The sequence below is a fragment of the Nelusetta ayraudi genome, unplaced genomic scaffold (genome assembly GCF_046127955.1).
Source record: "Nelusetta ayraudi isolate G7.1 ecotype Tasmania unplaced genomic scaffold, CSIRO-AGI_Nayr_v1 ptg000005l, whole genome shotgun sequence".
Lineage (NCBI taxonomy): Eukaryota > Metazoa > Chordata > Actinopteri > Tetraodontiformes > Monacanthidae > Nelusetta > Nelusetta ayraudi.
Genome location: NW_027466055.1, coordinates 8,567,941 through 8,581,689, shown reverse-complemented (window position 1 = coordinate 8,581,689; position 13,749 = coordinate 8,567,941). Strand labels below are relative to the sequence as shown.

Sequence of the window (13,749 nt, the reverse complement as noted above, 5' to 3'; positions counted from 1 at the left end):
TGTAGTTACAGTGTCCAGCCAACAGAGGAGAAGTCAGAGTACCATGAAAAAAGCAGATTATTTATTACAAACGGAAACGGGGAACAAACTTGAGAGGGAAGGTGGGGTAATATAACGCTCATGTACAGTGGGTTCATATCTGTGCATTCTAAGTACGTACTTCTTTCTGAGTGGTGTGATGAAGTGCTTTCAGGCGCACTCAAAACGGTTTGAGAAGCTACCAAGTTTGGCCTCGGACGACCGAGACACGAACAAAACTAGAAAGAAAAAATAAAACCCGACAAAAATAACACAAAAAAAAGTGCGTCGCTCAGAAAAACAGTCCTCTCATCCTGCGGCCGATGCCCTGTCGGTCGTACAGGATGTTGAACTTGTTGATGAACTGGTTCATGCTGTTGCACGTCTTGGTGATGGTGCCCAGGTACGCCATGAGGCCCACGTCGTTGCATTGCTGCAGGCGAGACGGACAGAAAGAGTCACAGAGGAAGCAAGAGTGAAGAAGCTCTACAATACATGAATGCATGAATGAATGAATGAATAAATAAATAAATAAAATATGTAAATAAATAAGATTTAAAAAAAATTGTATTAGAAGCAGTAAAATCAAATGAAAGCACTTAAACTTCTAATTTGCTAAAACTCTCAGGCAAACAAAAATAAAAGCTGCTGTATCTAAAATACAACAATCCTGGAGCAGTGGCCAGTAGTACCGCGTTAATAAATTACACGTTATGCAGAATTATTAATCCCACCATTGCTCATGCGCACATCATGACTTTTGTTCACAGACACGGAACCAAAGTAATGAAAAAAAAGTGAATTCATTTCCAGTTAAAATATCAGACAACCCTTTAGAGGAAAATATACTTTTTATTACTTTTATCCTGTAGCTCTTTCTGATATCACACCGTTTAAAAATAACTTCCATATAGTAAATATATTTTAAGTTTAATAAGTGCCAAAACACAGACTCACAATGTGGTTTCAGCCACACTGTATTCACTCAATACAGCCTTAGATTGAATAGGGGGGGAATAAATCATACAATGGTGTCCAAAAACAACAAAAACTGTGTATTTAATTGTGCACTTACATCATAAAAGTCCGTTTTGAATTTGACGGTGCTGAGGACCGGCAGTCTGTGGCAGAGCGCGTTCGCCTCGCGCAGGATCTCGTGGTTGAACGGTACTTCGCCTGCAGAGAACCAAGACGGCAAAGGCGTTCAAACCACAAAAAAGAAAACCGCTGATGAGAAGATGTTGAGGTGAAACGGGGGCGCTCGTAACAATGCAGGGGCCTCCGTTGACGGTGTTTTGAAAAAAAAAGAAGAAAAAAAAGAAGCATGGGCAGGAAACATGTCGTTTATGAACAGCTGTTTTCCACACACGCCGTCGCATTCTGAACCCTTAACAGCCTCATTAAAGAGGCGCCGACGTCCTCTCACCTGCTTCCACCGCTTTAACGTACTCCAGGATGATCTTCACCCGACTGTGGAGCATCTTTATGGCGCTGTGCTGGGCGATGAGGTGCTCAGCAACTGATGGCAACGACAGGGAAAAGCAGTTTTTTGTGAGTTAAAGTTGAAAGAGTTTATTTTTATTAAGGTTGCAGCTTGTAGAGTCTAGCGCAGAAGTCTAGACTCTCTTCAATGTTTTTGAACCTGAGAGCCACTTTATGGCTACCGAGTATATACGTAGGGCAACCAGTTTGCTAAACTCTTCTGAGACAACACATTTTCTCAGTTTGCCTTTAGCTATAAATTATAATGATGAACAAGGTGGCCCCATGTCTCTGGGACAAAGTTGACTTTTGACCCTCATATACTTGTATGGCATTAGGGTTAGGGTTAAGGCTGAAATGCAATACAAGGGTCAAAAGTCAACTTTGTCCTAGAGACATGGGGCCACTTGCTTTTTCATCAGGAGCCTCTAAGGAGCACCCATGTAAAATTTGGGGCTTCTAGCGCATGAGGAACCCCGAAACCCTAACCCTAATTTCAGCCTTAACCCTAACCCTAACCCTAATTTCAGCCTTAACCCTAACCCTAACCCTAATTTCAGCCTTAAACCTAACCCTAATGCCATACAAGTAAATGAGGGTCAAAAGTCAACTTTGTCCTAGAGACATGGGGCCACTTGCCTTTTCATCAGGAGCCTTTAAGGAACACCCACGTCAAATTTGGGGCTTCTAGCGCATGAGGAACCCCGAAACCCTAACCCTAATTTCAGCCTTAACCCTAACCCTAACCCTAATTTCAGCCTTAAACCTAACCCTAATGCCATACAAGTAAATGAGGGTCAAAAGTCAACTTTGTCCTAGAGACATGGGGCCACTTGCCTTTTCATCAGGAGCCTCGAAGGAACACCCACGTCAAATTTGGGGCTTCTAGCGCATGAGGAACCCCGAAACCCTAACCCTAATTTCAGCCTTAACCCTAACCCTAACCCTAATTTCAGCCTTAAACCTAACCCTAATGCCATACAAGTAAATGAGGGTCAAAAGTCAACTTTGTCCTAGAGACATGGGGCCACTTGCCTTTTCATCAGGAGCCTCGAAGGAACACCCACGTCAAATTTGGGGCTTCTAGCGCATGAGGAACCCCGAAACCCTAACCCTAATTTCAGCCTTAACCCTAACCCTAACCCTAACCCTAATTTCAGCCTTAAACCTAACCCTAATGCCATACAAGTAAATGAGGGTCAAAAGTCAACTTTGTCCTAGAGACATGGGGCCACTTGCCTTTTCATCAGGAGCCTCTAAGGAACACCCACGTCAAATTTGGGGCTTCTAGTGCATGAGGAACCCCGAAACCCTAACCCTAATTTCAGCCTTAACACTAACCCTAACCCTAATTTCAGCCTTAAACCTAACCCTAATGCCATACAAGTAAATGAGGGTCAAAAGTCAACTTTGTCCTAGAGACATGGGGCCACTTGCCTTTTCATCAGGAGCCTCTAAGGAACACCCACGTCAAATTTGGGGCTTCTAGTGCATGAGGAACCCCCGAAACCCTAACCCTAATTTCAGCCTTAACCCTAACCCTAACCCTAATTTCAGCCTTAAACCTAACCCTAATGCCATACAAGTAAATGAGGGTCAAAAGTCAACTTTGTCCTAGAGACATGGGGCCACTTGCCTTTTCATCAGGAGCCTCTAAGGAACACCCACGTCAAATTTGGGGCTTCTAGTGCATGAGGAACCCCCGAAACCCTAACCCTAATTTCAGCCTTAACCCTAACCCTAACCCTAATTTCAGCCTTAAACCTAACCCTAATGCCATACAAGTAAATGAGGGTCAAAAGTCAACTTTGTCCTAGAGACATGGGGCCACTTGCCTTTTCATCAGGAGCCTTTAAGGAACACCCACGTCAAATTTGGGGCTTCTAGCGCATGAGGAACCCCGAAACCCTAACCCTAATTTCAGCCTTAACCCTAACCCTAACCCTAATTTCAGCCTTAAACCTAACCCTAATGCCATACAAGTAAATGAGGGTCAAAAGTCAACTTTGTCCTAGAGACATGGGGCCACTTGCCTTTTCATCAGGAGCCTCTAAGGAACACCCACGCCAAATCCCACCGCGTCTTGCATGGCATTAGGGTTAGGGTTAAGGCTATAATTAGGGTTAGGGTTTTGGGGTTCCTCATGTGCAAGAAGCCCCAAATTTGACGTGGGTGTGTCTTGAAGGATCCTGGTGAACCTGCAAGTGGTCCCAAGTCTCTAGAACAAAGTTGACCTTTCACCCTATAAACTTACATGGCATTAGGGTTAGGGTTAAGGCTGAAATGAGGGTTAGGGATTTGGAAGTAGGGTTAGGGTTTTGGGGTTCCTCATGTGCTACAAGCCTCAAATTTGATGTGGGTGTGTCATGAGGGATCCTGATGAACCAGCAAGTGGTCTCATATCTCTAGGACAAAGTTGACCTTTGACCCTATAGACTTGTTGACTGCAAAGCAAATATATGCTTTTAACGCAACACCTCATATTCATATGAAATAACATTTCCCAAAGTCGGTGGTAAAGCAAAACCATGGTGTGTATTATGAGATGGGAACAGCCACACAAGCCCTGCTGACCTGTGGAGTTCTCTCCAGTGCCGGTGGCCGTCATCCTGGCGACGTGGTCGACACCGATTCTCTCTGCTTCCTCCGTGGCCAGAGTGTACGTCAGCTCCGCAAACAACATGGTGGCCTTGAGCGTAAACAAGCGGACATAAAAAAAACAACAACAACATGATCTTCCTTAATTCAACCTCTCAGGTTCACCATGACAGAGCATGACGTGTTGAGTATTACCTCGCCGCTGATGATGTCAATCACAGATTCATAAACACTAACAGGAAGCTGCGGAGTTGGAAAGACGGAAAATTTGAAGCCATCTACGTCCAAACAAACTGTTCCAGTGATGGTCAAAGTGAGAGCGGGCAGGGACTCACGTCGGTGTGTTTGGTCATGGGGTTAAGCTTGAGGAACAGCGGGCTCTCGATGATCTCACACACCTGATTGAGGAAGAGGAAAACATACATGATGAATGCAGTGGATTTGCTTCTTTAACTTTGTCAACAACAAAAAAATAGGCAGCCCAAACAAAATTAAATCACTGAAATGAAACTAGACAACTTCAAATAGAAGACATTTATTTGACTAAACTTAATATTTGGCAATATAGAATCTCATCTCCTTATGCAGATTTCTAACTTTCGTCTCACAGTTCTTCTTTGACCTACCTGTTTGTGAATGTGGATATCTGATTGGTCAGGCGGGCCGCCTGTGGTGTACCAGCCCAAGAACTCCATGTCTTTAAAGACTTGCTTGACTAAGAACGGGGGAAAGAAAAAATATAAAAAATGGCAGCTTCCAAGGATGGATTGGGAGACTAAAATTTCAGCAAAGTTGCCATGCATGGATTACCCACACAGTGCCTGCTCAATGACTTGATTCAGCCTGAGTGGACAGGTCTGTTTTGCCACAGGCACATTACACAGAGTACTCACACTGCTCCTCCTTGGTGTAGTAGTACTCCTTGTCAATATGCACTCGGTCATCTATGGTGTGAGACAGCAACTCAAAGGAGTTCATCACCTCAATGTTTCTCCCCTCCTGCTTCCCGATCAGAGCTCCGATCACTGAGCGACACAGGATATAAAAACTTCTCATTATACTTGCTGGGTTTTTTTGTAACCGAAAACTCAAGACACTCTAAACACAGCATCCACCTCACTGATGCGTCGACATGCGTACCTTGCATCGGCCGGCCTTCCTGTGAGCGGATGCGTATCCAGTGGTCAGATATGTTGAGGATGACCAGAGGGTGCAAGGCGACGGAGACGCTCCCAGTGACCCCTGAGGCCATGACGCTGGGGCCGACTGTGGTCACGTGGACACACAAAGAGGAAGTACATGAGCACAACATCAGTGATGCCAGCGCTGGGCTGAATTATACATTCAGAGAAGAGTAAAGTTATGTATATTTTGTCAGATTGTCAATACTTACTGACAATTTAGTTATTATTTGTTAATCACAAAACATTGGGGGGGGGAATGAAAAATATGCTATTTCCTGAACATTTTACCTGCTTTTCTCACATCAGATCAGTTTTCATCTTTCTCCTGACACTTCCTTTCTCTTTGCTAAACTCCCTAGATTCCACTATCCTCTAGCAACGCCTGTCTAATTGGCTGCATTTACTTTATAGACAGCAATTTTAAAAGTTCAACGACATCGAGAGACCAAAAAAAAAACACTCAGCTTCATCAATGGTACATTGACATTCGCTGGAAATCTAAAACGAAAGCCAGTGCTGAAACATGGTTTAGCCCTAATGTGAACACAGAATTTCAGGTACGTGACAGTTCAGTCGGGTTCACTGACAGTGTTATTCTGCTGGGGCTTGAGCTGAAAGATTTAGGCTTAGACAACTGATGTATGAACTCTTGTGACACAGCAGCAGTTCAATACAATCTTCTGATGACAGCAATGCCGTGTCCGCGCGGTATGTCAGAGGACCGGCTGTGGACGCTAAAACGCAGTAAATTAAAACGTTACAAACACTCTGAACTTTAAAAACAAAACACGCCCTATATGATCGCATATTTATTAAACCACGGACGTAACAGTAGTGAGAAATAAGAAATACTTGCCTGCCCCATCCACCTCCATTCCCCCACCGTTGCTAGTCGCCATCTTGTCCGGTGTTACATCGAATTCTGCACGTCCACGGAGAATTTCGTGCCCGTCGAGGAAGTCGCCTACGGAAACCTTGTGAGGACAAAATAAATTCCTTTCATCCCTCGACTTCTTAGTTCTTTAAAAGAACGTCAAATCACTGGGAGCCTTGACTGAGAGAGACTACTCAAAAGGCAGATTGCCCGGTGTTCAACGCTATTACTGCGATAAATTTAAGAACTAACAGCCATCCATTGTGATCTCGGACTAAGGTTGTTTTACTTTCTCGTTTTTACCTACATGCCTTTTACAGCAGAGATAATTAGTTCGAGCAGTAGAAGTCCATGCACACATTCTTTGATTTGCTAACATTTATTAATTCCATTCGACAACCCTTTAAAAAAATTACAATAAATAACGGTCCTAAAAAAAAAATGTCGACTCATAAATCCTATGTGCTCCAAATGTAACAGCCTTCCTTTACTAAATACATGGTATGGCAGTTGAAACGTTAAGCGTAAAGCTAACGCGCTACGCATTAGCTTTGCATGTTTGTAGACCGAAAAGCGGAAAGAAGGCAATCTTTATTTTATTGTGGACATTTTGGCCGAAGCGTAGTGCGCACTCTCGGAGTTTCTGGTACTCTCGGTAGGGATGCAGAATTCGGCATAACGCTGAGTAAAACGCGCATGCACATTAGACCAGTGAAGCCAGTGTTCGCTGGTGTCAAAGATTGAAGTCTGGCATACAGTATAATCATTGCTAGGTTAAAAGGATTGTAAACGTCTCACGGCAACCTTGCACGCGCTCAGTTAACGGCGAACGTTTTCCTTTCCTTTCCTTTCCTTTTATTTTATTTTGTGTGTGTAGGCCCCAAATTTGACGGTCGACGTTTCCCGGGGACTGTTCGAGTCGCCACAATCAGTGTGCGCCGAAATATCAGGTCCGTGTCCGAGGAGTTTTGTTTGGAAAATGGATGAATTCAAAGCCTGTATCCTGGACTACTTTCCCGAAAACATTCTAATCGACGTGTTGTCGTATTTGAGTGTACGGGAGATCGTCAGAGCCGGAAGGTAAGAAAGACGGCCATGTATTGTCTAACTATCCGATTCGTCAGGCTTTTGTTGTGACTCTTGTCACGGGATGAGAAAACTTGTTGTATTTTTGTGTTTTTTCCCCCTAGAGTGTGTAAGACATGGAAACGCCTTGTCAAAGACCAAAGACTTTGGAGGGTCGTCGATCTAACTTGGAAAGGGGTAAGAATGCCACTGGCAGTGTTGTTTGTTTTGTGTTTTGTGTGTGTTTTTTTTTAATGGGTGTGTATATCTGAACTCCAATAAAACAAGCAAATCCTTGTTACGTCATCGAATAACATACAATAGGGCATAAGTGAGTGTAGTAACCGGTATTTCATTTGGTGTGTTCGAACAGAATATACATATACCTCTTGATGAACGAGGGCTCCCTCTTAACAGGAAGCACTGCTCTGTCATTGACACTGGAAAGCTTATAACGGTTTTTGTTTTTGTTTTTAATACTCACAGCATGTATTTAGCAAAATGAGAAAATACATTCTTAATGAAGGTAATGCATAGTAATGGCAGAAAGAGAACTTGAGACAAAGTGTATTTATTGAGACATTGCATTTATTAAGGACAACAGAGGACAAGAGGATGATTACGTTTGAAAAGATTGACTCTTCATCAGGTCAATCATTTTAATACTCTGACATACCAATCCATTTCATTTTTTGAGCGGATTCATCTTTACTACTGGACACGTTGCTTGAGGTGAAATAATTGATTTTTAAAAGCAAGGTCTGGCCAAAATGGCGACAATGAGTAAGCCATAAAAAACATACAAAAGACCTGACCAAGAGATGATCCTAAATCGTTAAAAAAAAAACCTGCGTGTGTTCAATACACACATACTCTATATATTTATTTCTGGAATTAATCTACACATTTGTTTTACAACTGTAGGTGATTTAACTGATCATGTAATTTCTCATTATGTTTTAGGTGACGTCCCGCATACTTTGGGTCCTGCTGCGCCACTATTTCGGTTGCGGATTGAGGCACTTACGACTGCGAGGACTTCTGCTTTCTGCCCGTGGAGGCGCCTTCCTCTCCGAGTCTTGGCTCAGAACTTTGTCCACAAAGTGCCCCCGTCTCAGGAAACTTTACCTTCAGCATGCAGACCTGAGGGGTCTGCCCAGCTGCAAGCTCCTGCCATCATCTATACAGGTGCTGGAGCTGCATGGTTGCGAGCTGCCGCGAGATTTCTTCGTCCAAAGTCCTTCTTCACTTCCACAGGCCTCGTCTAGCGCTGGCGCTCAACAGCAGCAAAATAAAGGGAAAGACCCGGTCGCTGGGCATTCGTCGGGGATTGGCATTGAGAGATTAGTCCTGAAAACAGTGCCCTCTTTCACTGACCAGCATCTGCAGAGTCTGACATCATGGGAGGGACTCAGAGAATTGGTGTTGTGTGACACTTTTCGTGTCACGGCTTACGGACTCAGGAGTTCTGCTGCCAAGGAGGGCGCCAGTGGGATGGAGGGTCTCTCTAGACTTAAGACTTTGGAACTAAGCATTACTAGGCGGCAAGGCTATCAGTTACAGATGGCCTCTCTTGGCCTGGGGGCAGGATGGCCTGGGCTAGTGGAACTGATCCTTGGCGGTAAGGAGGTGGGGCCGGGCTTGGTGTGTGCCAGTAGGCTAACAGACCTAAAGCATCTATGGCTTACGAGCTGCACGCTCAGTGAGACTCAATTAGTGCGGGGCTGCAGAATGCTTCGAGGACTCCGACGCCTGGAGTTCTTGGACGTCGTCTTTGAGTCTCGACAACGTGCGACAGCGGCAGAATCAGAGGATGGAGAAGCCGGTGAAGAGGACGAGAACAACGAGCGGGCCGAAGGTGGAGATGCAATGGTCGAGAACAACGAGCAGGCTGAAGGTGGAGATAGGACAGTCGAGGACAACGACCCTGTGCCTAATTTGCGACGCTCGCTAACGGATTTGATGCCTTCCTGCACTCTTGTCTTCTCCAAGTGCTCCGTACAGATCAGTACTGACTAAACGTAGACCTAAAAATAAATATATGAATAGATCGATAAATGTCACATTACATAACACACTCGTATGTTTGGATTTTGTGTAGAATACAAAGGGATCAAAAAAAAATGACTGAGTAAGTGTTTAGTGTGGAGATGTGGATTTCATTCATTTTGAATTGTTTTTACAAATTCTCAAGCTGTCTCTATCGGCCGTTGGACCTCAGCAGGTGTCAGTAAGTACAGATGCATACTGCTTGCAGTGATCCATCTGTTTCCTCTTTCATTGCAAAGCGTGGCGAACGCCGCTGCAATGTACACATTGCGAAAAACCTTCATTTTAAGCAGGTGTTTGGTGGTGTGAGCGATGGAGCACTACTGCACAATTAATATTTTGCTCTGTGAAATCATGTCAGAATAGCTTGTTAAGTCCTTGAAAATAACTGCTGTAACTTCTAATTGCATTATGAGGAAAAATGATATGTGTATCTTTTATAAGTTAACAATGCAGAATTGTTAAGAATAAAACTTTTTTAAAAGTGATCTTTTGTCTGGTGAATTAAGACACGGGTGGCAATCCAAAATGATTTGACCATATTACATGTAAAAAAAAAAAAAAAAAGATGCTCCGGGTTATCTTCATTACTCCTTTCACGAAACAAAATCGAGATTTTGAGTCTTAGTCAAACTTAAGGTTGTACAAGAAGTTTCGACGCCAAATAATACTAAGCTACCTTCTAGTTGTATTTGGTGGGTTGATTTTTCAACGTCTCAATGTTAACAAAAAAATAAAAATAACAACAACAACGCCCAAAACACGTGGCTGTCATTGTTATCAATTGCTGTAGTTCTTCGTAAAAAAAAAAAAAAAATGTGACAAGTAAAATGTCTATGTATTCACAATCGTTAGTTTAAAAAACAAAAACGAAAACCCGTGCGACCTTAAGAGAACATATGGCGGGGCTACAAATCATCAACCAATCAAACGCCTTCGCCCAACAAACGTCGAACAAATGGGAGGCGTCTTTACTAGTACACCGACCAATCGCTAATCGAGAACAAACTTTGAAACAGGCGGTTGCTCTCGCAGAAATTCAAAATACAGAGCGAGACCAGCTTGTGCATCAGTGGATTTTTTTGGGTCCAGTTTCTTACAGCAATGCAGGTAACAACTGTTTTTTGCTTATTTTTCAAGCCAAATAGTATAGCGAAAGGTGTGACGAACCATTCGGGCACAGATCTCGTCGTAACTGGTTTTGGTTGAACGCACCACTTTTAACGATGGGTTCGCGAAACTTGCCGATTGAAAGACAACGACGGAAAAAGAACACAAACCACCATATTTAATACGGACTAAAAGAGCCCCAGTGGCTCAGAAGTACGATTTGTACCTCTGAGCCAGTCTGCATTGTATTCTGCAGTCCCTGTGGCAAGAATGCTATTATTAGCCTAGCTTGTGTTAAAATGGCCTTCTCGGCAAATATGACAATGCCCGTTTATTTCAAACGGAAATTCTGTGAAAATCTGTTGGTCAGTATAGAAAGTAAGACCAGAAACGCACCCGGCAATATTCAAAATCAATCACATGCCTTTCAATTTAAAATTGTAGATGAAACATGAAATGCCTGTCTGAATAAATGTCTTTTAAAAAAGAAACCCTAAATAATAAAAATAACCTTGCTGCAATCTCGTCCGCCCACAGAATAAAGAAAATTATGAGCCGAGGGCCTTGCAACGAACGGTAAAATGACAGCATTTGTCCACAGCTACCAAGTTTGAACCACCGAGTTAATTCATTTTTATTAATCTTTTTTTTTTCCTTCTAAATGTCAGTTCACAACTCCCCTGGCAGTGGTAGGCCCACAGCGCGTTCAGGTGAAGCCACAATCAGATATGGACCGAAATGCCATCACAGGTCAGCACACTGCACTCGGATTTAAACTAATCATTCCTTGGAATCTGCCTGCTCACTAGACTGTTTAATTTTTTTTAGGCCCTGGGAGAGAGTGTGTCAGCTCATCCACAAAGTAAGATATACCGCACCCACCCATTTAAAGGATTGTGTTGTTTTATCAGATTTATTTTTTGTTTTGTTTTTAATTGTTGGGAGGATTGATCGAACATTTATTTTGCCTCAGGAAAATCACAATTGATGATTTTGACATTGGCCGGCCGTTGGGAAAGGGTAAATTTGGCAATGTATACCTGGCCAAGGTGAAGAAACTGGAGGCCATTGTGGCGTTAAAGGTGTTGTTCAAGTCCCAAATGGAGAAGGAAGGTGTGGAGCATCAACTAAGGAGGGAAATTGAGATTCAGTCTCATCTCAAGTAAGTATTTGATTCCCTTGAAACCATTCAGTTAATAACATCATTGAATAAATGGCTTGCCGGCTCTGTCCTGTTGTTGGCAAGAATTATTTTAATGGTCAACATTTTGAAAAAAAAACCAACAAAAAAAACAATTTTGCCTCTCCTCAACTACCTGGCTATTCATTTTCTGGTTTTGCTGCAGCTTTGCAAATAGACCCTTCAACCGTCTTTATATTTCTTCTCAGGCACCCAAACATCTTGCGCTTCTACAATTATTTCCACGACCAGAAAAGGGTGTACTTGGTGCTCGAGTATGCTCCACGTGGTGAAATGTACAAGGAGCTACAGAGATGCGGAAGATTTGATGCCCAGCGTACAGCCACAGTGAGGATTTGTTGCTTTTTTTTTTCTTTTGCTATTATAGTTTGGGTTAAAAAAAAATCTAAACCTGTCTAAGAAATTAAAACTTATTGCAAATCTATTTACCGTTATTAGTTCATGGAGGAGATATCCGATGCCCTGATCTACTGTCATGAGAAGAAGGTGATTCACCGTGATATCAAGCCAGAAAATCTGCTCCTTGGCTATCGTGGAGAGCTGAAAATTGCAGACTTTGGTTGGTCTGTCCATGCACCTTCTTTGAGGTAAGGAATCAACCATGCTCCATTTTTCTCATGTGCATCACATAACAATTTGGTTCATGCTGACATGCCCATTTTGTCTGTGCACATCTATTTAAAAATGTCTGCAGACGTCGGACAATGTGCGGCACACTGGACTACCTCCCTCCAGAGATGGTTGAGGGTCGCACTCACAGTGAGAAGGTGGACCTGTGGTGTATCGGGATCCTCTGCTTTGAATGTTTGGTCGGACACCCACCGTTTGAAACTCCAACACCAACGGAAACCTACAAAAAGATAACAAAGGTTATTATTGAGTAGATGGGAGCTGAAAGTTATTATTAATAAACTCTCACCGTCATATGTTTAGTGCAGTTAATTAAAAAAAAAAAAACAACAACAACATAATGAGTCCATATGATTGTCTTCATGACATCAGTACTTTTTCAGTTTTCAAAAATGGTATTTTGTTGTTTTCCAGGTGGAGTTGCAGTTCCCCAGTATGGTCCCAGAGGGTGCGCGGGACCTCGTCTCAAAGCTGCTCCGCTACAACCCAAACGATCGTCTCCCACTACAGAGAGTCATGGAGCACCAGTGGGTGCGCGCCAATGCACGCCGAGTCCTCCCTCCAGAATGTCCAACCCAGAAATCTTGAGCCCACCTGATCTTTTTACATTATGCTTGTCTTTCCTTTTTCTGTCTTTTTTACAGCAAACTCTGGGCTCACTGTATCTTGGTTTCACTGCCACAGGCTTTAAACTTACATTGTTTTCGGGACGTTGTAAATGTGTACCTTTTTCTTTTTACATTGTACAGTCATTTGTCAATATCTTTGTTTAGGATTCTGCCTGGTTGTCTGTGTTTCATTGTCGTTTCTTCTCTGAAACTTATCTTATGCCTTTTTTAAAAATGTTTTTATTTGATGGTTGCCACCAAAATACTGCTGTTATCCTGCTTCAGGCTGTGTCAGTCCACCCACAGATATTGTCATGTAGGATTTCTATTTTAAATATCTTTTAAATATCTAATAAAAGTGTATATACATTTTGTGTGCAAACTGAGAACTGAATCTTTTGACTACAGCATTTGACGCAACTGTGGGTATGGGGCTCGTGTTATCATATTGTCCATTGTGGTGAAAATTTGTATTTGGCCCACCATTATGTAGGAAAGAGTACACCAAGTTATAGAGTTCTGTAGCCATACATATATACATACAATATATGGGAAGAAAAACCATCCAAACCATCACGGTAGCGTGGCCGAGCGGTCTAAGGCGCTGGATTAAGGCTCCAGTCTCTTCGGGGGCGTGGGTTCGAATCCCACCGCTGCCAGAAACCTTTTGATGAATGAAGGAAAACACGGTACGATTATTCATAAGTTAAATTTTTTTAATTGTAATTTCTGATAATTATTTAAAGGTAGTATTATAGCTTGAAACTGGTAATGAGATTTAGACATTTTTATACGATGATAAACTGAATGCATATTGACGAAGCGTGTTTCATTCGCAACGTGTCAAAGTGGCCACTAAGGGTCACTAAAGGAACGATAACCTGAGTTGAAAGGCTCAGGGCGTAAAAGAAAATATGCAACACAGTCAAT

The 13,749-nt window shown here is 42.7% G+C and overlaps 3 protein-coding genes and 1 non-coding gene across 4 annotated transcripts; 3 read left to right on the top strand and 1 right to left on the bottom strand.

Annotated features, from left to right (window-relative positions):
* Positions 1 to 39: 39 nt before the first annotated feature.
* Positions 40 to 6,290, bottom strand: cops6 (COP9 signalosome subunit 6). The gene is made up of 10 exons (XM_076012300.1): positions 6,139 to 6,290; positions 5,239 to 5,364; positions 4,992 to 5,123; positions 4,725 to 4,813; positions 4,434 to 4,496; positions 4,294 to 4,341; positions 4,075 to 4,189; positions 1,445 to 1,537; positions 1,094 to 1,194; positions 40 to 451 (listed from the first exon to the last, which is right to left on the bottom strand). The coding sequence occupies exons 1-10, from the start codon at positions 6,179 to 6,181 to the stop codon at positions 311 to 313; spliced, it is 951 nt and encodes a 316-aa protein (XP_075868415.1). The 5' UTR covers positions 6,182 to 6,290; the 3' UTR covers positions 40 to 310.
* Positions 6,291 to 6,337: 47 nt separating this feature from the next.
* Positions 6,338 to 9,758, top strand: LOC142877643 (F-box/LRR-repeat protein 12). The gene is made up of 4 exons (XM_076012299.1): positions 6,338 to 6,435; positions 7,034 to 7,236; positions 7,347 to 7,419; positions 8,185 to 9,758. Exons 2-4 carry the CDS (start codon positions 7,136 to 7,138, stop codon positions 9,238 to 9,240), a joined length of 1,230 nt encoding a protein of 409 aa, XP_075868414.1. The 5' UTR covers positions 6,338 to 6,435; positions 7,034 to 7,135; the 3' UTR covers positions 9,241 to 9,758.
* A 504-nt stretch (positions 9,759 to 10,262) lies between these two features.
* aurkb (aurora kinase B) lies at positions 10,263 to 13,188 on the top strand. The gene is made up of 9 exons (XM_076012298.1): positions 10,263 to 10,380; positions 10,918 to 10,956; positions 11,049 to 11,130; positions 11,209 to 11,242; positions 11,354 to 11,542; positions 11,770 to 11,908; positions 12,020 to 12,168; positions 12,276 to 12,450; positions 12,626 to 13,188. Exons 1-9 carry the CDS (start codon positions 10,375 to 10,377, stop codon positions 12,797 to 12,799), a joined length of 987 nt encoding a protein of 328 aa, XP_075868413.1. The 5' UTR covers positions 10,263 to 10,374; the 3' UTR covers positions 12,800 to 13,188.
* Positions 13,189 to 13,396: 208 nt separating this feature from the next.
* Positions 13,397 to 13,478, top strand: trnal-aag (transfer RNA leucine (anticodon AAG)). The gene has a single exon. It is a non-coding gene; the product is annotated as a tRNA-Leu (tRNA).
* Positions 13,479 to 13,749: the final 271 nt, after the last annotated feature.

Coding starts and splice junctions, on each gene's coding strand:
- LOC142877643 (XM_076012299.1), top strand. CDS start 7,136: ATGGATGAATTCAAAGCCTGTATCCTGGACTACTTTCCCGAAAACATT. Junction 7,237..7,346: donor GAGATCGTCAGAGCCGGAAG/GTAAGAAAGACG, acceptor TTTTCCCCCTAG/AGTGTGTAAGACATGGAAAC. Junction 7,420..8,184: donor TCGATCTAACTTGGAAAGGG/GTAAGAATGCCA, acceptor ATTATGTTTTAG/GTGACGTCCCGCATACTTTG.
- cops6 (XM_076012300.1), bottom strand. CDS start 6,181: ATGGCGACTAGCAACGGTGGGGGAATGGAGGTGGATGGGGCAG. Junction 4,814..4,991: donor CTACACCAAGGAGGAGCAGT/GTGAGTACTCTG, acceptor CCCCGTTCTTAG/TCAAGCAAGTCTTTAAAGAC. Junction 1,195..1,444: donor CGTTAAAGCGGTGGAAGCAG/GTGAGAGGACGT, acceptor GGTTCTCTGCAG/GCGAAGTACCGTTCAACCAC.
- aurkb (XM_076012298.1), top strand. Junction 11,243..11,353: donor TGTGTCAGCTCATCCACAAA/GTAAGATATACC, acceptor ATTTTGCCTCAG/GAAAATCACAATTGATGATT. Junction 11,909..12,019: donor ATGCCCAGCGTACAGCCACA/GTGAGGATTTGT, acceptor TACCGTTATTAG/TTCATGGAGGAGATATCCGA.